Below are 22,056 nucleotides of genomic sequence, written 5' to 3'. Positions count from 1 at the left end.
ATGGCAATCGCAGCCAGTATGCATTGTCTACTTATGATCCAGCTATTATTATCAAGGTTTTGTTAAGCTCAGAAACACTGTTCAATGCTCTGTTGATTGAGAGTATCATGAGTCACCAATATTTTGGTCATATAAGTCATTGGCAGAATCAGCCATTAATATTCATATCCAATTATAGTGAGTCCTTCATTTTTCTATTGGCGTTATACATAATGGCAGTCAAGTATGTTGGCCAGAAAGGAGCCTTCTTGGCTTAACCGCTAGCTTGAGTCATTAACTCAATTTATCTCACAAGTTTTCGACATTGCTTACAAAGTCTTAAAGATTATTTCTGATGTTCTTCGTGATGAGTCGTTTCGGCAGGCAAATTGGACAGAGAAACTAAACATCAATAACTTAAGATTAGCTGGGAAAAACTGGCAAGAGTAATCTCTAAAAGTGGGTAATGATACATTATTCAGAACAATTGTATGATTTAGGAGCTGAAAGGCTGAGGACAGAGCACAGGTCCACAAGTCATTATTAGCAAGCTTGTGATATGCTGTTCTAAGCAAGTGCCTAGATAGAGATGAATCCGTTTTCCTTGAGGCATTCGACGGTATCTCTCAGACTCACCTCCAATGGAGTGAAGTTGACACCCAGAGCTTCTGCCTTCTTTCTTGATATCTCATACTTTGACGAGAAAGGCTTCTCATCTTCGCATCTACACCATTACGAATACAACCATAATCTCTTGGATACACAGCAGTCTGACAGAAGATAAGAATTAAGGAAAAATTATAACTTACTTCTCGGGGAGGTGCAAAGTGGGGTAGAGATTTCGGAGAATCTGCAAAGCGTCATGGCAGTGTATGACTTCGCCTACTATGCAATATCTTCCGTGAGCTGAATGATTTTCAAAAGCTAGGATATGTGCGAGTGCGACGTCTCTAACATCAACAAATCTATAGCATGTATTTGGAAATGTTTGAGCTCCTGCAGGATAAGCCTCGATTACTCCCATGCAAATGTCAAGACAACTTTGCACCAAATGCTGCCACTGCCAGTAGTTGAAAACCATGTCGCACGTGGAAATCTACCAGAAATGATTATAATAGTGTGTCTGTGCAGCCAATTAAGCAAACCCTTAAATACATAAAGACAGATTCAGTAGATAGAATGAAAGGGCCTCGGGACCTCATGTTGCCAAATTCAGTTAACTAGCAAAGAAGGATAGCTATTCCATGGACCAATGCAGAAAGACATTGTGAGACACATGCGCCCATAACTCGTAACTATGGTTAAGGGCATACGACTTCACTGAGATCATCTTCAATCAGAAACATAGTTCTATAGTTACTACTTGAGATTGTCTTTTGGGTAATGAGAACAAGCATCCACAAATGTTTGATGAAGACGCTCTGAAATAAAATGGCAAAGATTCAATAACAAACATAATTTATGGCTAGATGATAGTGATACCATTAATGAAGTTCAGTATTGTCTGCACAGTGAGATTAACAGTGGGCTGCAAGAAAGGGCCGATCACATATCCTGGGTTTATCGTGACAAGGTCAATTCCATTCTCCTTGGCGAATTCCCAAGCTGCCTTCTCTGCTAAGGTTTTTGAAAGCATATACCAGAGCTGAAGATAGATAAGCCAAAGAGACTGTTAGAATGTTTCGCCTCATTCAACACATATAATAGCCATTGCCATGACATGGACTTCATTCGATGTCATCCAAGGCATTCGGAGATTACTGGCTAAAAGAAACGAAAGATAAGTAGTTCTCCTCCAGGAAGTAAAGTATAGAGAAACTGTTGTATTCAATAAGCATATGTAGCATCTAACATGGCGCCAGGCCAAATTGCAAGAGTAACACAAACAACTGTAAGTGATGAGACAGGCACTCCTTGGTTTGGGTATCCGTAAAAAGTGTCCAGTGAAAGCTATGTGATTTAAGAGACAAATGTTCCCTGATGTCCCAACTCCTCTCAGAATCAGTATTTTACCAGTTTCACTGTGTAACAGGAACTCTGAATGTAATTCAACAGTAAAATTTCACAAGTAAAAGAAATGAACAGCAATATTGTCAGAACATTTTGATATACAAACCTTGGATTTCTCGCAAAATTCTGGATCTGAATGCCAAGTCTCATCAATGACAACACCCGAAGTCAGAGGTTTTGCACTGAATATAACTGCAGCCATAGAGGACGTCACAACTACTCTCTTGATAGAAGAGGCTTTGGTGCATGATCTTAGAACATTAAGGGTGCCTTTTAGGGCAGGATCAATTAATTCAGCCTGAGTCATGCAACAGAAGAAATCATTCGGTAAAATTCTCATAAAAAAGCATCAGAAAACCGAAACTGAACTCATTGTGGCAGAAGAAAAGCAAATCCCCTTCCACATGGAATGGAATGGTTTGTCCATGAGCTATCTACTTATTTAGGAAAACAAGGACAACGTTGGATGATTAACATGGCAAGATTCAAGCACCTGGGGGTCAGCAGCTGAGAACAAAACAGGCGATGCAGTGTGAAAAACACATTCGCATCCATCGACTACCGAGTCAAAGGACCCTTCTTCCAGCAATTCTGCTTTGAATAAATGCAGCCTCTCCTTTGCCCCCTCCAGTGCCAGAAGGTGTCCTGTCTTCTTTGGGTCGGCTGTTGCACATGCACAAGAATGAGAAAAATTCTCCATTTAACTGATTGAAATTCTAAAACTTGCAAGCACCCTCACCGACACATCAGTAGCATCTACAGTCAGAAAGGGCATAGGCGGGACAAGAAGAGCCGTATTGTTCCCGGAGAAACTTGCGCAAATGTGATACTGAAAATAAATAAATCAAGAATCCGGAATCTAGACGATGGTTTGAGCGTGCCACTTCTTCAACAAAGTCGAACAGGATGCAAAAGATTTGAACTTTACTGGATAGATACATAGATTAGAGGGCAATCTACAACACAAAACTAATGAAGCTACCAAGATCCTTCTATCTCTCAGAGAAAAAAATAGCTTTGATGGTTTCACTCTAGCAAAGGGTTTGGACACAACTTCATGTGGGTTATCAGATTTCAACAGCTCTGTTTTTTTCTTCCAACAGCTTGACAACACCCAAGAAGGTCAAAAGAGCAGAGCAGAGAGAGAGAGAGAGAGAGAGAGAGGGAGAGAGTATAAAGAAAGGGAACTCTTTTCTTACATGGATCTCGGACAGTGGCTCGAACAGTGTAGCCACGGAGGAGCAAGAGCTTGACCAGCCAAGAAGCTATGTAACCCGACCCTCCGATCACGCCCACCACCTTCTCTGCTCCGCTCATCTCCTCCGCTCTTGGCACCTGAACCGTGTGGAGTTCGCGCGCGCGCGCTGGTCTCCTCTCTTGGGGTTCGGGGGAGAGAGTGAACGAGTGCTGGAGTGCGTGGCGAAGCAGCAGATGGACCTTATTATAAAGAGCCCGATGTTCGACCGAATCTTTGAAAATAATCCAAACCCATTTGTTGACGACAGACGGCTTCTCGCAACTCGTAAGCCATTACGTACGTGACATTACTGGGTAATAAATTACATTTCGTTTCGACTTTTCTTTGAGCCAAAAGGTTCGTATCGCTTTCCATTGTCCTGGGGCGGCGCCCAAGTCCGAGAGGAACTCTTCCAGCTCCTCATGAGTAGCTTTACTTTAAGCTTTGAGATATTAATTTAAAATTTTCTTTTATATTTATAGGAAGTATCAACTAGTTGTACTTATCTAATTCTTAATTTGGGATAAACGATATTTGATCCCTTAATTTATTTTTTTTTTTTTTTTGGCTAGACCTTTTCTTGGATATATTGAGCCCTTCAATTCTCTTGATTTTTCAATAAAATATTTTCAATATTATCACACTCAATTATCATGCTATTGTTATTGAATATTAAAACAAATTTGCGTACGTTGACTATAGGATAGACATTCAGCATTGCATCATCGTTCAAGTTTAGAGATGGAAAGCTTTATTCAACAAGAGTACAAGAGACCATATATGGTTCGACCACGATAACTAGATGAAATATACAATACATTATCAAAAACCTTTTGAGTATGCTATGAGGTCAGCGTCATCAATTGAGAAAAGCTAGCTCAAATAGAGAGATTCCGCCTTGGACCTTAAGGCTCCCAACGATGTCGCTTAGGCCAACCTCCGAAGAAAAAGCTCAAAAAGAGAGGAAACCTTTCTCTTTGAGGCTTTCAACAGTTTCTTTTATGCTAACCTCCAAAGGTATGAAATTCACACCCAAACCTTCTACTTTTTCCCTTGATATCCGATGAGCCACCACAGCAGGCTTGTCGTCTTCACATCTGTGTTCAAAACACATGATTTGTGCGGCATCGGTTAACAATAGTGTATATGCTCGACATAAGAACATTTCTCGACTTGCTCTTAAGAGAAAAAAGTTACCTTTTAATCTATGGAGTTGAACAAAAACGGGAACTTACTTTTCTAGGAGGCGCAATGTGGGATAGAGATGGTGCAAGATCTTTGACATGTCAGGACGGTGCATTACTCCTCCAACTATGCAATATCTGCCGCTGGCTGAAGAGTTTTGAAGAGCTTGAATATGTGCTCGTGCGACGTCTCGGACATCAACAAATCCGTAGGATGCATTGGGAAATTCTTCAGTTCCTACATCATATGTCTCGATTAGTCCCACTGTTGACACTATTTTTAATGGAAAATCAATTTCCTTGAGCAACCGTGTTTCTTCTTGCACATGGAAATGGATTGCATCTAATTATGCAATTATGACATTGAATCAATCCTCCCCTGGTCAATCTCAGAATTTAAAAGAGATGCCAAATGCTGACATGATGTGTAGAAGAAAGAATCATTTCATGGAATATAGTTCGTGTGACATAGAAACCATCAAGTAATACCGTTGAGAAAGTTCAATATCAATTCCACCGAGAGATTGACTGTAGGCTGCAAAAGAGGGCCAATCACATGTCCTGGGTTCATCACGACCAGGTCGATCCTCTTCTCTTTAGCAAATTCCCGAGCAGCCTTCTCCGCCAAGGTTTTGGAGAGCATATACCAAAGCTGAAAATAGCAGAGCCACAACAATGTGATGAACGAACTCACAGACAACGGACCAAGCTAAAGAGACCAACAATATCAAGAAAAAGCATCTTACTACCTTTGATTCCTCGCAGAAAACCGGATCCGAGAACCATGTTTCATCAACCACCACACCAGAGGTCAGAGGTTTTCCACTGAGCACTACTGCAGCCATGGAGGAGGTCACTACCACTCGCTTGATAGAAGGGACTTTTGCACATGATTTGAGAACGTTTAAGGTGCCTCTGACTGCTGGATCCACTATTTCAGCCTGCAACATGAAGGAGGTCATCAGTACGATTTTGCCAAATCATCCGAGTAATATCGGATCACCTATCATATGAATCTACAGTACAAAGCGGAAGGAACTGATATGTGCAGACACCTGGGGATCCGAAGCTGAGAAAACCACAGGTGATGCTGTATGAAAAACAGCTCCGCACCCATCGACTATCGAGTCAAAGGACCCTTCTTCTAGCAAATCTGCTTTAAACAAATGCAGCCTCTCCTTGGCCCCTTCAAGTGCCAGAAGATGTTGTGTCTTCCGTGAATCATCTGCTTATATGCACATACCAGAATGCAGAATTAGATCTGATAGATCACAATCTAAGTCCCTTCATATAGAATGACATCAAGTTATGAATCATGAAACGTGCTAGTACTTGATCTTGACTTGAGTTGCAACATATCCACATCTATAAAAAAACCAGGATTAAGAAATAATGGATTCAAATATTGCAAGGGATTAATTCTTTAGGCAGTGAACTCGAACATGTTAAATTGCCAGAGCTCCAAAAGCACGTAGACAAATCAGTATATGCGTACAAATGCAGTTATGCACTTCCAAATACATACACTCATATGCGAGTGAATCCAAATGGGAAGAGACGATTAGAAAAGCACACTTTCTGATAAAAACGGAATCTGGTAGAAAGTCTATGCATCGGAATGATTCAACTAAGAAACTGTGAATCATACTCTAAGAATAGAGTGCACCACCCGAGAATCCAAAAAAAAAAAAAAATTAAGAACAAGACAAGAAGATGAAACGATGAACTTACTGGTGTTGCGGATGGTCGCTTTGACTGTATAGCCCCTATGAAGCAGCAAGTCGATGAGCCATGATGCTATGTAACCAGCCCCTCCGGTTACACAAACCACCTTCTCTGTTGTGCTCATTTTCCCTCTCCTCTCCTATCCTTGGAGCTGAATCTTCTACTGGTCCTTTGGATGGTCTATAACATTTGCATTCTATATTTAAGGAAGAAAAAAAATCATCTATGATTGCTTTCAGATAATGTTCAACTTGAATAATTTTCAACATTCACATGTCTCGCCAACTTAAATCCTTCAATCAGAGAAGATAGATGGAGAAACTTTGAATTGAATCATCACCTATTCTAGACCACAAGCGTCACACCCCAAAACTACAAGGAATGGGGATGACATGGCCAACCTTCCATAAATTATGTATATCTCAAGCTATATATAACTTAACAAGTTTGTTGCAACATTAGAGTTTCTATAATCCACCAAAAAGAAATATACATTTAAAACTTAACCAGTCCAACCACTAGCAGAGATTATATACACCACTTTCTTAAACCATACCCAAAATAGAACTCCCAAAAGTTTTCCAAAAGCGCTCTCGTCTTACTAGTTGCTAACCCTGGGACTTGAAATATGAAAGATGAATGGAATAAGCAATCATAGCTCAGTGAGTAATATATATCATAAAAGCATATCAAGCTTCCACATTACTCATTTAAAACTCAAGGCACGACTCATTATTGCCAAACAAAATATGATAACTTGTAAGAACAAAATGTGTTAAATGTTACCCTAGCTATATCAAATAGCCAAATTTTCCATTCATCCATAATAACAAAACCGGCATGAACTCATCCTATCTCATATCAATGGTTCATTCCACACTTAATATCCAAACTCAAAGAGATGACTCCCACGAAATTGCGTTATCCTGTAGCACTTAGCCCTCGATCACATATAGCAATAGTACAATGCCCTAGAGGTGACTCCCACGAAATTACGTTATCATGTAGCACTTAATCCTTTACTATGCATGTCAGTAGTACAAGGCCCTAAAGGTGACTCTCACGTACTCAAGTCGCCATGTAACAGTTAGCCCTTGCCTACCAGGCTCTAGAGGTGACTCACACGAAATTTCGTTGTCGTGTAGCACTTAGTCCTTTACTACCACACATTTGATTTCCTCAACACAACACATATCATGTTTCAATAGTTATCACATAACCACATAAATCGATTATACCCAAAACAGCATACATAATCCTTCAAGAGAGATTTGTCGAATCATCTCACAATAACTCAAAATTACCGAGTACTATATCTATCAATGTATAACAAATAGGTCCTCATTTCCTCACAAGTATATGTCAGTAAATCTTACCTTAGTACATGAGTTACACAAAACCAAATATGACATTAGTACTACTCACCCCAAAATCAAATAACGTGTGTGTTATTTGATTCTTCGATATCGCGATCCTACCAAATGAGCGAGAATCAACATTAAGTTTTGGTAGCACGCCACATCAACCACGAAACGGCTATATTATATCTAAATGTTAACAAAACGGTTCCTATGCGCTAATAAATTACATACCCAAAATAATTATTGAAGCCGTTTGTAACACGACACTTGAGTGTAAAACTTAGTTATACTATAACTTTCTCTATCGAACCCCGTTATTAACATACTTATAGTCCATAGAGAGCCCTTCCATCATACTACAATAATCCCATCTTGACCATCCCAAAATCAAACCGAAAATTAACAAAATAAGGGCTCGAAACTGCTGGACGCACACTGTTCACTGTGTGTGGGAAACTTCAAAATTTTGTTTCGAGCAAACCGTAAGTTCAAATCATGATCTGTAAAATGCTCCACAACACCCTAAAATATCATTTCTATAAAAATACGCGGCTCAACGACTCTAAAATTGGACTTCGCTGCTCTATTTTCCAAATATTTCGAATTGGAGCCCTAAACCCATAAATTACTTCGATTGGACGAATAATGGGCTAATCTCTTACCAGGTGCTACATTATAAAGTTGAGCTGGCTTGGCGAGACATCCGTGATATGCACGTGCCAAAAATCCTTTCTTCTTTTCCCCCTTCTTCTTCTTCTTCTTTTCCTTTTTCTCTCCTTTTTGGTCGAGGGAGCTCTCTACTGTTCTTTTTAACCGAGCCCTCCCCTCCCCTCCCCTCCCCTCCCTTCCTTTTTACTTTTTTGACTTTTCAACTTATCTTTCTTTTTCTTCTTTTGGACCCCACCAGCCAAATATTACAACAAGAGTTGGGCACCGACAAAATTATCCTCCCCTCCCCTCCCCTCCCCTCCTTTTTACTTTTTGACTTTTCAACTTATCTTTCTTTTTCTTCTTTTGGGCCCCACCAGCCAAATATTACAACAAGAGTTGGGCACCGACAAAATTATCCGATCACTTGTGTCATGCTTGACTCAAGGGCAACTTACTTGTATAAAAGGGCTACTTTTCAAGGAAATGTCTTTGGATGCCATGCCTACAGGAAAGATTCGTTTCAATTTAGCCCCATGTAATTTTTCATTAATTTCGCGTAAACTACTATTGGACTATTAGTCAAAGTCACAAAAATAAGCTAAGGATTGAATTTAACCTATTCATGAGACTTATGGGGTATTTAATAGATTTTCAAATAGTCGAGCTCTATGCTTGTGTTTGGATTATCAATATTAATGCATATCACAATGAGTCTATCTAATCTTTATATCGTATTTATTCATCATGGCCATGGATGTGGAGGGTACTTTGTTACTAGAATCTATCATTCAGTCGTAATGTAACTAAGGATGATGGTGTTCCGTTAACAAATTTATTTTTTCAATGATTGGTATATTTCTAAGAGGCAGTAGCTATCGATAGAAGAAGTCAAACTTTGCTTTTTGTTCATGTACTTGCACAATTCTTTGATCAAGAGCAAGTACATTTAATATGTCTTATCACAATTTTTCTAATCAATCCCCACTGACACCAAATTTTGAAAAATCTAACTAGTGTGGCAGTTGTGTGACATGGATAATTTTTTTTCCCATGTTACATCACATCCATATTGGCTAAATTTCAACTATGTCATGCTACAGAGTAATTACATTGGCTAAATGTTTCTAAACACGTTCATGGTAGGCATTCACATATTTGGAATTTTCCCTTATGATTTTACCACTCACATCCGGTAGTAGATTACTATTTTTTTAAGAAAAAATCTACAAGACGATTTTGTCAGTGAACTAGAAACTTGTCAATGAAACAATGATTTTATCATTTTCAAATCGCGTACCAGTAGTTGATCAAACAAGTGCTCTCAATTTTTTACATTTGTGGCCCAATAGTTGATGACTTACTAGTGAAATAATGATTTTATCTCCACATATCGAGGAGTAGATTATCAAGTACTTCAAAATTTTACAAGTGGCCCAATTAATTAATTAGAAACTTATCACCATAATTAAGATTTTACCGTTCTCAAACATAATATATAGTAATAGATCAACGGTGCTTTAAAATTTAAAGTGAACACATCAAATAGTTAATAACTCATTAATAAAATAATGATGTCATGACCTCATATGAAATAATGAATTATCAAATACTTTCAAATTTTACAAGCGGATCCATCTACTTAGCGGAAAATTTCTAAGATGATAACTTGCTAGGCTAAAAGCAGGCTAAATTTTACATTTGTGGCCCAATAGTTATTTGACCTACCGGCAAAATAATGATAACTTGCATTTCATTTGAAGTCAATAAATTCTTCACTTGCTAGGAACTTACTACCTTGTAATTTCACTGGGAAGTCACTAATTTCGCATTTGAATATTTTTGTTTAAAGTGATAACCTAGTGAAAAAAAAAAAAGAAAAAGAGAAGGTTGATAATGTATTATTGTATTTATCATTGGTAAACTGTCAACATTTTGGTAAATCATCGTTAGTGCATTTGACCAACAAACTGCCGGTTACACTACTTTACAATAAGATATAAAGTTTACTAATCATATCGTAAGATCACCATGCATGGAAAGTTGTTTGTTATTTGGCAACGAAATATTAGAATTCTGCGCAACAAGTTTTATATAATCACACTAATGAAACACATAAAAGGTTATGTACTAAATAAGGAAACAATACAATGTTTTCAAAAGGAAGGCAAGCAAGAGGAATACTACTTTCAGCGTTGCCATGCGCGTTTCTCGGCAAGATTCATAACAAGGACGAGGCAAACGTGGAGCGAGTGGTGCGGAATCTCCCTTTGTCCTTGGCCAATGGATTCCTCTCTTCAATTTTCTCTCGTCTTCCCTGATGTCTTTCTCGTGGAAAAGAAATACTTCACTTCCTTTGTAAATCCTTAGTTTCTGAGTATCTGATCTGGTTTTAAATGGTATGTACGTAGTCATCTTTTTCTTCCACGTAGCTTCTAAGGGAGTACACCGGAGATGAGGGCGTCCGATAAAATGCTAGCTCAACTTGGTCATTCGCAATATTACCCCAAGAAGATGCAGGTCTTTAGAGATTTCTGCAGATATTCTACACTTCTAGTTGTAAGTCATATCGGACTACAAATCACGTGAAGAAACTTCAACCGGTAAAACTCGCTTCGTAAAGTGGATGTGCGTAGGTTATTCTGCATATATGAGTATGAGGGATGTGACGGAGGACAGAAAGCAAGGAACCTCTAATTATCAGCTAGTGTCGTGCTGTTTTTAAGCAGGTGCCTAGACCGAGATGAACCCCTTCTCCCGTAAAGATTCAATGGTGTCTCTTAGACTGATCTCTAAAGGAGTGAAGTTGACACCCAGAGCTTCTGCCTTTTCTCTTGAGTATTCATACTTCAATGCGAAAGGTTTGTCATCTTCGCATCTGCATCATTAGACAAACAAAGTGTGATTATCCTAGACATCTTGAGAAGATCAGTCACATGGAATCCAGTGGCTGTCTCAGACGGGCTTTTGTTACTAAACAAACAAGATGGCATTTACACCCCCTATTGAAATTGGTAGTAATTGATCAAGAATGTTACGATTGAGGCCTTGTGATATAAATGGGCGTTGAATGTTCACTTAGTTAAACTGGTGATACTCCAAGTTTGACCTTTTCGCACATTTTTCTATTGAACAGACTAATAAACGAACACGAAGATTCCTTCTGATGCTTCGAATGACTATGTAGTCCATGTTACATTTAATTACCTTGTATGGAATGTCCTGAAGCTGCAAATTTTTCTTGTCAGTCCTGAACTGATATTCAATGACCTCAGTAAGTTTATTGCTACTAAATCTCCAATTTCATCATAATCAGTGCTGTCACTCTACTTCGTTCCAACCAACAAGGCCCATCATGTATTTTCTCAGAGGAAAAAAGCGTGCTAATCCTTCACAGGCTGTTTTGAATGGCCAACAGTCAAGCAGCAGACAAGTTGGAAATAAGGAAGAGTACTTACAGAAAAAAGAACTTACTTATCAGGAAGGTGCAATGTTGGGTACAGATTCTGCAAAATCTTCAAGGCGTCATGACAAGGTGCGACTTCTCCTACTACACAGTATCTTCCGCAAGCTGAGGGATTTTCAAAAGCTAGAACATGTGCATTCGCTACATCTCTGACATCGGCAAAACAATAACATTCATTTGGAAATGTTTGTGCTCCTGCATGATAAGCGTTAAGTTATTTTCGACATCAACATACACTTTGTAGCGGATATTTATCAGATTTTTCGTTTCTCTGTTCCAGACTTGGAAACTTACAATCAAAATGCGTGGGAAAAGGTCTCATCAATGAATGGCATTAGTTTATATGTAAGAAGACACATGCCATGTGTAATATGTAAAGCACAACCGCCCTCCTACTTTAATTGCAAACCAGACGTACCTAACATGGATCAGACTATTTGCCAGAGTCATAAGAATTTGAACATAGGATCATCAGACTAACTTTTCAAGAACCAAAAAGGAGTAAGTCCACGTGGAATAGCAAAATAGTCATACATCCATACCATTAACAAAGTTCAGTATCACCTCCACACTGAGATTAACAGTGGGCTGCAGCAAAGGGCCAATGACAATTCCTGGGTTAATCGTGACCAAGTCAATCTCATTCTCCTTTGCCGATTCCCAGGCTGCCTTCTCTGCCAAGATTTTTGAGAGAACATACCAAAGCTGAACAAGGAAAAACCAAACTTATAATGTAAGTATCTTTTGCCTCAGCTCAATTACCTTTGACACAACATGGACTGGGTTCAACATAATCAAAGGAATTCCAAGATTACCAGTATTGTGAAGAAATTACAGACAACCAACCTTAGATTTCTCACAGAAGTCTGGATCTGAAAACCAAGTCTCATCAACTTGATCACCAGACGTCAGAGGTTTTGCAACATATGAGACCGTAGCAATAGAAGATGTCACCACCACTCTCTTGATAGAAGAGACTTTGGCACATGACCGCAAAACATTAAGGGTGCCTTTTAGGGCAGGATCAATTAATTCAGCCTAAATTATGCAAGAGAAAACAAAATCATTCAGAACAGAACCTATTGGAACTATCAGAAAAATTGAAACTCCTTGTGTCGGATCACTAGAAACTGATTGCTGGCGCACAAGCAAGATCATTAGAGAAGTCCCCTATACATGGATAATGGAATGGAGTGAAATGTAAACAAGTTATGTAAAAACCAAGGACAACATTGCAACAGAGACGAGTATGAGGCACGAAGGATGGCTGAACTGACAAGATACAAGTACCTGGGGGTCAGCAACTGAGAGCAAGACGGGTGATGCAGTATGAAAAACGCCTATGCACCCATTGACTACTGAGTTAAAGGACCCTTCTTCCAGCAAGTCCGCTTTAAATAATTGCAGCCTCTCCTTAGCCCCTTCAAGTGCCAGAAGGTGTTCTGTCTTCTTTGGGTCATCTGTAACACACAAACAAGAATGAAAATTACTCATTTAAGGGGTTGGGATCCAGAATTCTAGTGGTCACCCTCATTGACATACTAGTAAAATCCCATCATCTGTGGCCAAATGGGCAGAAAAAGATAAGTTACATCTTTCTTGGATGAACTTGCTCTGGCTCAAGAGGTAATTAATGACTTTACTTGCATCATTTAGTTGATTTGCAGAGATCTAATGGTAGGTTTTAGTTGCTAGATTGTGTTTTCGTAGTGCTGAAATGAAGAGCTTTAGACTCTAAAATTTCATTAAGGCGCCCCCGCATACTTGGTGAAATCTACATGGTGTCCCAATGGATGAAACATGGCCTAGTATCTCGGAGAGAACATTGAATAGAATTACCAAGAAAATAAATGTAACTGAAAAAAAATAATGGGTCCCGGTAACATTTATCTCATCGAGGACGATTCTAGTCGTTTCCACCGCATGGTTTATCCGTTATTTGAAGGGCGCAGGAGCACGAAAACACTGATAGAGAAGATATCGAGAGTATAGAGATGGCAAGTTTACTTGGGTCTCGCATGGTGGCTTTAACAGTATAGCCACGCTGAAGCAAGAGCTTGACCACCCAAGAAGCTATGTAACCTGCCCCTCCAGTCACACACACCACTTTCTGCTTCTCCTCTCTCGTGCTCATCTTCTTCTTCTTCTTCTCTAATTAGCAGCTAAATTTTGCAATTCGCACTTATCTTCTGTGAGCGATGGGTGAGAGATAAGCTGTAATATATGGGTTTTAAAACAAGAAAAGAAAAAAAAAGAAAGGTTTGAAAAGTCAAAAAGGGAGGCTGAAGAGGGATGTGAAACCTTCGGCTGGGCTTTAAAAAGAGAGAAAGAGGGAGAGAAAGAGAAGAGCAGCGAGCAGAAACAGAAACAGGGGAAGACGCGAAACAGGGGAGGAGAGAAAGAAGAGAAAGGAAAAAAAAAAAAAAGAGGAAAAATTTTGGCGCGCTCGTGACCCGGACGCCTCATCAAGCCGACTCAAGTGTTTTGCAAGGCTGATAAGAAATTGAAGCTTTTAATCACTTGCTTGAAGCAATTGCCGCAATTAGGGCTCGAAATTCGGAATTCTTGGGAATCTGTGTGGCGAAGCCCAATTTTTGAGTCGTTAGGCTGTGAATTTTTATAAATGATACTTTGAGACGTTGTGAAGCTATAGCATCTTTCGGATCGTGATTTGAGCTTGCGGTTTGTTCGGAATGGAATTTTGAAATTGGAGGCGCAATCTGGCACTGTAGCGAACAGTGGCTTCGAGTCCTTTTTTTGTTATTTCCGGTACTGTTTTGGGGCGGCTGAGTTGGGGTTGTTATTGTACATTAAGAGAGCTTTCTAACGACTATAAGACGGCTTGAAACGGAATTTTGTGGAGGAAGTTTTGGCGTGACGAAGTGGGCGCATGGGCCGTGCCTAGCTGAAAATGATGGGTTTATGGTAAATTGTGAGCTTTTGGGGCGCGTAGGTGTCGTTTATCGACTAATAGGCCTAGTATAGACGAGTCGTTATAAGAATATCATTTTTACTCGGTTTTTTGATATTTCTTCTCGTTAATTGTTAGGAATCCGAATGCGTTGGTTCGTGTGAGCGTCGTATTTGATTTTTGGCTTTTTTCAGGTGAGTGACACTATTTCTTCTTTGTATTTTAAACTCATGTTTTGAGAAACGTGGTGGATTATATATTCCATGAGTTGATAAAAATCATATTTTGTTGTATTAAACATGATCGAGCTATTACTAACAATTTTGTTGTTCAAAAGGAGTTATATTTTGACGTTGATTTGAATGGTTGTTTGAAAAATGATTTGTGAAAATCTTTGTGAAAGAATCTTGAAATGTTTTGGAGAATGCTTGATATTTATATATCAAATTTGAGTTGTGGTATGATTCTCTTTTTGATGTTGGATTACTGGATATTGTTATTGATGGTTGGTGCTCAATGTCACTGTGGACCCTGAGGGGTGTGTGGGTATGCGCATACTATTCTAGGATATCCTTATGGGCCGAGCCACCGACTAATAATATGTGGAGACCTTGCCAAGGGGGGAATCTTGGTCGTCTTGTCACGGGCGTTATGCGTGATCATGGTTAGACATTTGAGCATGAATTGGTCAATGGAGTGAACCATTGACGTATGATTTGAGTTTGGTCGATGGAATGGACCATCGATGTAATTTGATGAGATTAATCAATGGAATAGACCATTGATGCATGTTTTATGAGATTGACTAATGGAATAGACCATTGGTATTTTGGTATTTGAGTTATGATTATGTATTTGAGTTATGTTTTAAAATGTGCATAGTGATTTCTCGATCCGCTTAGAAGAAATATGTTACTCACTGAGCCGTGGTAGCTCACTCCTCTCATCTACTTGTTTGTTTTGATGTTTGTGGATTATAGATATACTCTGATATTGTAACCAATTGCCCCTTTTGTCAAAAATATATATATATATATATATATATATATATATATGTGGATGTATATATGTTGATATCGGGTTGAAATTTTGGTTACGTTAAGGCTGCGTCCTTTGGTAAAAGGACGGCCGTGTCATGCCCTTCTTCTTGTGAATCGGGGTGTGACATAAGCAGCTTACCCTTATCCTGGTGGCCGTGCCTTCTCTAAAGATGGTGACCCTATAAAGATCAGGCCTGATCAAAGGAGGCCAGGATAAGGAGCGGCAGTCAAGTTTACCGGGGTCTCGCACGGGCAGGAATGAAGAGAACTTTAAATCGGATTAGAGGGACTTTTCCTAAATGAGAACGTTTAGCATTGAAACTCTATTAAGAGTGTTCAAGTGAGAGCACTACCAAGATAACTGACTTACATAAAAATGTAAACCTATAAGCAGAGAACAAAACCGTGAATGCCAATCACTTGTAGGTTGTTGTAGAGGATAAATCCTAGTAGTGCATATATACCTATAATGTCACAGTCACGTATTGCATGAAGATATCCAGTTCTAATTGTGGACCAATCACGTGTCCTGACTTTTTTGTCATGACGGGTCAATCTTTCTGCTCTTTAGCAATTTCAAGCTGGAACCTCCGCTAAGGTTTTGGAAAGCACATACCAAAGCTGAAAATAGAAAGACCATATTAATGCAATGAAAGAACTCATGCACTTGTCACAAAAATAACCGACGTCAACTTGACGACGCTGCCTCATCTGGCATTCTAGAACCACCACTTAAAGAGATATAGGTAACTAAATTTTTAGGGAAATACAGAGGTCTTAAATAATGAGAAGCTTTTTAGTTATGTGCCTATATCAGAAAAATACATGGGAGCACGTTCATATGCGAGAAGGTTGAGGATTTAATCAAATAGGTAAACAACACACCCTTAAGGCAAGGAGAAGCATTTCTCGACCGCTTGGCACTACAATGATTCAATTCAAGCCATCAAGTGAATATGTTTGGCATCGATATTTTATAGCATCAACTCGTGTTCCAAATCATCTAAAAATCAATATGTTGGCAATATTCCAACTAGAAAAAAAAGAATGTTGAAGATCGTGTAGGGTATGACAGACCAAGCAAAAGAGACCAACAATGTCGAAAAGAACAGTCTACTTACAGGCCTTCGGTTCCTCATACAAAACCGGATCGGAGACCCTGTCTCATCAATTACCACAGGGGTCAGGAATTTTCTACTGCCGACAAGCGAGGCCATGGAAATTTCACAACCACTCTCTTGATTGAAGGGACTTTTGCACATGATTTGAGAACATTTAGGGTCCCTCTGGCTGCAGTATCTACTATTTCAACCGGTAATAAGATTAGAATCCCATCAGATAAATTTATGTTGAATTACCTAAGAAATATCATATCATTTTCCATTTGATTGACTGCACATACAAAGGACAAGTTGAAACGAACTAGAATTTTGAAGATACAATACTGAAGATAGAGAAATGATGGATAACAGCAAGATACAGACGCCTGGGCTTCAGCCGCTGAGAAAATCACCGGTGATGCTGTATATAAAACAGCTTCGCACCCATCAACTATCAAGTTGAATTACCCTTCTCCCAGCAATTCTGCTTTAAATAAATGTACTCTCTCCTTAGCTCCTTTGAGGGCTAGAAGGTATCATGTCTTCTTTGAATCATAAGTTTAATTGCACATGCAAGAACAATATTTAATTTGGCTGATTAAAATTGCTGTAACTCTCAGTCACTAGACTGCAATTATCAAGTTATGGTGTCGGTTCTGTATTTGATTCGCTCAAGTGGTCATGTATGATTGTACTGCAAGAGATCTAATTTTCAGGCATTTAAATCTGGACGACTTAATGTAATAGGCAACCTGAACGCCCGAAGGCAAGTAGGCATATGCATACGCGTGCACACAAGTGCCCACAAATAACACTTGGATATTACATGTCTGAGTTTATCCAAAAGGTAAGAGATGATTAGGAAAGAACAGATTCATGTTATGACAGATTTTGTTACACATTTTGTATCATCTAAAATGTTTCAACTAAGAAATTGCAAACCATACTAATACTAAAATGAGCAGACCGAATATTCAAAAGGTTGAAGATTCTGAAGATTAGAGCATGAGCATAAAGTTGCATAAACTTATTGGGATTGCACACAGTTGCTTTGACTGTATAGTCAAGGTGGAGCAACAACTCGACAAGACAGGATGCTATGTAACCGGACACTTCAGTTACGCATCCCACCTTCGTTGTGGTACTCATCTATCCTCTACTCTTCTCTCGTTGGCATTGAATCTTGAACAGGGGCTTGGAAGAGAGTATGCTGAGAGCAATTCATATTAAAGGCAAAAAGATTCTCTTTACTAAGTTTAGAAAATATTAAGTTCTGCAAGTGTTTCAGATTCGTTTGTCTAACCATCTTGTATGAGGTATTGACAAATTCTTTTATTTTTCCACAAAAGCTAGATGAGGAAACTTTGATGGACCCCAACTCTTGTTCATATGTCATGCCTTGCATGGCTTAATGCAAGTCAATTTCATGAAGAGGTTTTCTTCCTTTACCAAAGGAAAAGATTAGCTATATAAGATTGCTTTTCAGGGGCACAAAAAAAAGAAAAAGAAAAGAAAAGAAAAGAAAGCTATGTCCTGCATCAAGTTGATATTTAATTCACAATCATAGGAGCTGTTTGATCTTGAATGGCAATGATCAACTTTACCCAATTAAAAGCCAACAGATTTGATCTGGTTCGCACTGGTCTTCTGTTTGCGTTTGGTGAGAGTGAGGATCAGTACCTATGTGTTGCGTAAAGTTCTATATGGAAAGTTTTGTTCATTTCAATTCAAGAAATGGGAGGGTAAGTATGGTAACTTCAGAAAGATGGAAAGAGACGATGAGTTGCAAATCAGTATAGCCTTGTGCACTGGGATGCCCTTTATATTAAAATTTTGATATTAAAGCAAATTACCCGAATCCTGGTGTCAGGGCCTTCAATAAAATTAAATTTGATCATTGTGCACCACGCCAGAAACTAAAGTGCAGCTTTACTGTGATCGATTATGGTGGAGCAGCGGCCAAATTAGTATAGAGATTAGTGGCCCTATTATTAGTCATTCATCATTTGATCCGTTGTAGGAGCTGATTAATGAGAATCTCCAAAAGAATATGGGAATAATCAATAATTTATTTTCCCAGCCATTCTTTTGGATTTTTGTCTAACTATGAATGGTTCTCAGGATTCCTCATTATCCACGTTAGAGGTTGCCTTTTCTGTCCCAGAACAAACACTGGGCATTGCTTCACCTCAACTTACATACAAAACCTCAGGTTGTTAAAAGTAGTCGCACATGAAGCCAGGAATAGAAATCAGTGGCAAAAGCAGAAAACTACTCCAATAAACAACGTTCATAATCAGCTTTCAAGTTTAAATTTACAATGAGCAAGTGACTCTAAGACATTATGCATGCTTCAATGGAGTCTAATAAAGGGAAGCATTAAATTTATGCAGAAACTTTTATGACTATAAGTTCGTGGAAACCATATATGCGTTCGAAGTATAGGGTTTTCCTTGTCACTTGTCAGGAAACTCAAACAGAGAGGAAGCCTTTCTCCTTGAGGCTTTCCACAGTGTCTCTTAGACTGACCTCCAAAGGAATGAACTTCACACCCAGACCTTCAATCTGCTCCCTTGACACCCAAGGAGCCGACTCGTATGGTTTGTCATTTTCACATCTGCATCAACAATGATTCATGCACCTTTAATAATGTCAATGTTCAGTAGATAGGATTCCTTCTAGGGATGCTCATAAAATGTAACTCTTCTCTTTAGAAATTGAAGAAATATGGGGGCTTACTTTTCAGGGAGGTGCAGTGTTGGATAAAAGTTGTGCAGGATCTTCAAAACGCCATGACAATGTATTGCTTCTCCTGCCATACAATATCTGCCGCTAGCTGAAGGATTTTCAAGAGCTAGAATATGTGCATGGGCCACATCTCTGACATCAACAAATTTGTAAGAGATGTTGGGAAATGTTTGAGCTCCTGCATTGTATAAGCCTCAAATCATTCTCTTTGTAATCACAAGAGCAGAGTGCACTTTGGCAGGAAAATAAGTTTCCATGTGCAGTTGCATCTCTATCTTGCGGAGAAATTTGGCGACAGGTCCTTAGTCATTTGCAAAATATCAGTGGTCAATATCAGACAAAAAATGAGATCCAAAATGCTGACACAATGATAATAGACATGTCAAGCATTGACTTTTAAGTAATACCATTGACGAGGTTCAGTATCATCTCCATAGAGAGATTGATGGTAGACTGCAAGAGAGGGCCAATCACATGTCCAGGGTTTATCACGACCAGGTCCATCCTATTCTCTCTTGCAAAATCCCAAGCTGCCTTCTCTGCTAAGGTTTTAGATAGCACATACCAAAGCTGAAAATAATTAAACCTAAGTCAGGCGATGAAAGAGTGAAAGAGCTCACACCACTGATGGATGTGATCATCATCAACATGACACTGAATTTGCTCTGCCTTGTTTGACATTTCAAAGCAATGGATGAGGAGCACTAGAAAAGAAATTCTTTAAAAGTTGTCCATCACAAAAATCTAATTGTCATATAGAGGTATCCAGTGAGGCAAAGCACCCAACTTGTGTATCTTACATTGGCCAAATATGGGCAAACAAACAAACATGCTTGAAGGTTGAGGGCTTAAACAGATAGGTGGATGGAAAAACCTTTACGGCAAGGAAGATGATACCTCTTTACTGCTTGGCCACTAAGATTAAGCTATGTTCAGCCTCAAGTATTCAATTAAATCAACACGAATCAAGCTTGAATACTAGCCAAAATCAAATCTATTGAGGATTTTTATTGGAAAAATTCATCCAGTTGATGGGGCATCACAGACCAAGCAAAAGAGATTCTACTGTCAAAAGCCAGCTTAGTTACATACCTTTGATTCCTTACAGAATGCTGGATCGGAGAACCATGTCTCATCAACTACCACATCAGAGGTCAAAGGCTTCCCATTGCACACAACCGCAGCCATGGAGGATGTCAAAACCACTCTCTTGATAGAAGGGACCTTCGCACATGATCTGAGAACATTTAGGGTACCTTCAACTGCAGGATTGACTATTTCAGCCTGCGGCATGTAAGGAAAGGAATCTGATTAGAATGGTTTTGTCGAATCATCCAAGAAATGTTAGATCATTTGCCATCTGATAAACTGCACCAGATGACAAGGGAAAAAGAACTAGAATTTGAAAGATGTGATGCTTTACATTTAACAAATCCATGAAATCATGATGTACAACTGCAATATGCAGATACCTCAGGGTTGGAAGCTGAGAAAAAAACCGGTGATGCTGTATGAAAGACAGCCTCGCACCCATCAACTATTGAGTCAAAAGACCCTTCTTCCTGCAATTCTCCTTTGAAGATATGTAGTCTCTCCTTAGCCCGTCCAAGTTCCAGAAGGTGCTGTGTCTTCTTTGGATCACCTGCTTATGCATTCAAAAAAAGGAGAATTTGATTTGATGGAATGAAACTCTGGGAGCTTTTGGTTACTTAACACGAAATGTTATCAATAGATAAGAAGACCACAAATATAAATTTCTAATGTACGCTATGCATTGGATCTAACTATAGAGGTAGCATAAGATTGTGTGCAAACTAGAATAGTTAAGCCAATGGAATCAGATATTACAAGAGCTTCATACCTTCAGCTAGTGGACTCGGATGCTATTGTATCATACGTACCCTGAGCATAACGTATATGTATAGGCATGCACACAAACCCTTACAAACAAGTACACACATGCATGTATGAGTTAATTGCAAAGGTAAGAGATATTACAAGAGAATAGTTTTCTCATCATAACTGAGTAACAGATTTTGGTATCACTTCCATATTATGTAGAACATTTCAAGTTTCCAACTAAGTAAGAGTAAACCGTTCAACTGCTAAATTGGACAAACCAAAGATTCAGAAATCCAATATTGTGAACAACGGAGCATGAGCAAAGATAAAAAAACTTACTGGGATTGCGTACAGTTGCTTTGACCATGTAGCCACGCTGAAGCAACACTTTGACAAGCCAGGAGGCTATGTAACCGGCCGCTCCAGTTACACACACCACCTTCTCTGCTGTACTCATCTCCGCTCCTCTCTTCTCCTTGGAACAGGGAATGAGAGGGATACTGATTGCAATACATTTATAAGTGGGAATTCTCTTTTATGAATTCGGGATATATTCAACCTTGACACTTTGTCATGATCATTTATTTGACCGGCTTGTGCGAGGGACTTACGTTCACTCTTTGTTTTAAATATGTTCCTAGAAAAAATTGAATGGGACAAATGACCACCTACTCTTCTTGACCGTGAGTGCTCAGTTTTCTAATTAGACATATAGATCGTCTGTCATGCATTACTCAAGGCAAGTCTCGAGCAAGTGTTGAATAGTCGCATAACACCACGTCATGGGCTGATGTGGTGCCAAGCA

General features: G+C 39.1%; 3 protein-coding genes and 1 pseudogene across 5 annotated transcripts; all 4 read right to left on the bottom strand.

Annotated features, from left to right (window-relative positions):
- Positions 1-402: 402 nt before the first annotated feature.
- On the bottom strand, positions 403-3,402 carry LOC120295465 (phenylacetaldehyde reductase-like). The gene is made up of 6 exons (XM_039316636.1): positions 3,189-3,402; positions 2,483-2,652; positions 2,096-2,287; positions 1,462-1,624; positions 789-975; positions 403-703 (listed from the first exon to the last, which is right to left on the bottom strand). Exons 1-6 carry the CDS (start codon positions 3,304-3,306, stop codon positions 559-561), a joined length of 975 nt encoding a protein of 324 aa, XP_039172570.1. The 5' UTR covers positions 3,307-3,402; the 3' UTR covers positions 403-558.
- A 768-nt stretch (positions 3,403-4,170) lies between these two features.
- Positions 4,171-6,762, bottom strand: LOC104431040 (phenylacetaldehyde reductase-like). 3 transcript variants are annotated; one of them, XM_039316641.1, is made up of 7 exons: positions 6,692-6,762; positions 6,142-6,331; positions 5,466-5,635; positions 5,160-5,351; positions 4,900-5,062; positions 4,462-4,648; positions 4,171-4,323 (listed from the first exon to the last, which is right to left on the bottom strand). In XM_039316641.1, the coding sequence occupies exons 2-7, from the start codon at positions 6,257-6,259 to the stop codon at positions 4,179-4,181; spliced, it is 975 nt and encodes a 324-aa protein (XP_039172575.1). In that variant the 5' UTR covers positions 6,260-6,331; positions 6,692-6,762; the 3' UTR covers positions 4,171-4,178. The 3 variants fall into 3 exon arrangements, with proteins under 3 accessions (XP_039172575.1, XP_039172574.1, XP_039172576.1); XM_039316640.1 differs by lacking the exon at positions 6,692-6,762 and having other exon boundaries at positions 6,142-6,458; XM_039316642.1 differs by lacking the exon at positions 6,692-6,762 and having other exon boundaries at positions 4,231-4,323; positions 4,424-4,648; positions 6,142-6,458.
- The window catches only part of LOC120296257, a 42,659-nt pseudogene continuing 24,870 nt past the window's right edge, over positions 4,268-22,056 (bottom strand).
- Positions 10,841-22,027, bottom strand: LOC104454628. Its single transcript, XM_039318001.1, has 12 exons — positions 21,591-22,027; positions 20,882-21,051; positions 20,502-20,693; positions 19,817-19,979; positions 19,401-19,587; positions 19,140-19,278; positions 13,618-13,765; positions 12,901-13,070; positions 12,457-12,648; positions 12,153-12,315; positions 11,619-11,805; positions 10,841-11,022 (listed from the first exon to the last, which is right to left on the bottom strand). Exons 1-12 carry the CDS (start codon positions 21,706-21,708, stop codon positions 10,878-10,880), a joined length of 1,974 nt encoding a protein of 657 aa, XP_039173935.1. The 5' UTR covers positions 21,709-22,027; the 3' UTR covers positions 10,841-10,877.

The sequence above is a fragment of the Eucalyptus grandis genome, chromosome 7, assembly GCF_016545825.1.
Source record: "Eucalyptus grandis isolate ANBG69807.140 chromosome 7, ASM1654582v1, whole genome shotgun sequence".
Taxonomy (NCBI): domain Eukaryota; kingdom Viridiplantae; phylum Streptophyta; class Magnoliopsida; order Myrtales; family Myrtaceae; genus Eucalyptus; species Eucalyptus grandis.
Note: the sequence above shows the minus strand (reverse complement) of the source record. Positions and strands in the feature narration are given on the sequence as shown.

Coding starts and splice junctions, on each gene's coding strand:
- LOC120295465 (XM_039316636.1), bottom strand. CDS start 3,306: ATGAGCGGAGCAGAGAAGGTGGTGGGCGTGATCGGAGGGTCGGGTTAC. Junction 2,288..2,482: donor TCTCAGCTGCTGACCCCCAG/GTGCTTGAATCT, acceptor TGCATGACTCAG/GCTGAATTAATTGATCCTGC. Junction 976..1,461: donor AATACTGAACTTCATTAATG/GTATCACTATCA, acceptor CTTATCCTGCAG/GAGCTCAAACATTTCCAAAT.
- LOC104431040 (XM_039316641.1), bottom strand. CDS start 6,259: ATGAGCACAACAGAGAAGGTGGTTTGTGTAACCGGAGGGGCTGGTTAC. Junction 4,649..4,899: donor GATATTGAACTTTCTCAACG/GTATTACTTGAT, acceptor CATATGATGTAG/GAACTGAAGAATTTCCCAAT. Junction 4,324..4,461: donor ACATTGCGCCTCCTAGAAAA/GTAAGTTCCCGT, acceptor TTTTGAACACAG/ATGTGAAGACGACAAGCCTG.
- LOC104454628 (XM_039318001.1), bottom strand. CDS start 21,708: ATGAGTACAGCAGAGAAGGTGGTGTGTGTAACTGGAGCGGCCGGTTAC. Junction 20,694..20,881: donor TCTCAGCTTCCAACCCTGAG/GTATCTGCATAT, acceptor TACATGCCGCAG/GCTGAAATAGTCAATCCTGC. Junction 11,023..11,618: donor ACATTGCACCTTCCTGATAA/GTAAGTTCTTTT, acceptor CTAATGATGCAG/ATGCGAAGATGACAAACCTT.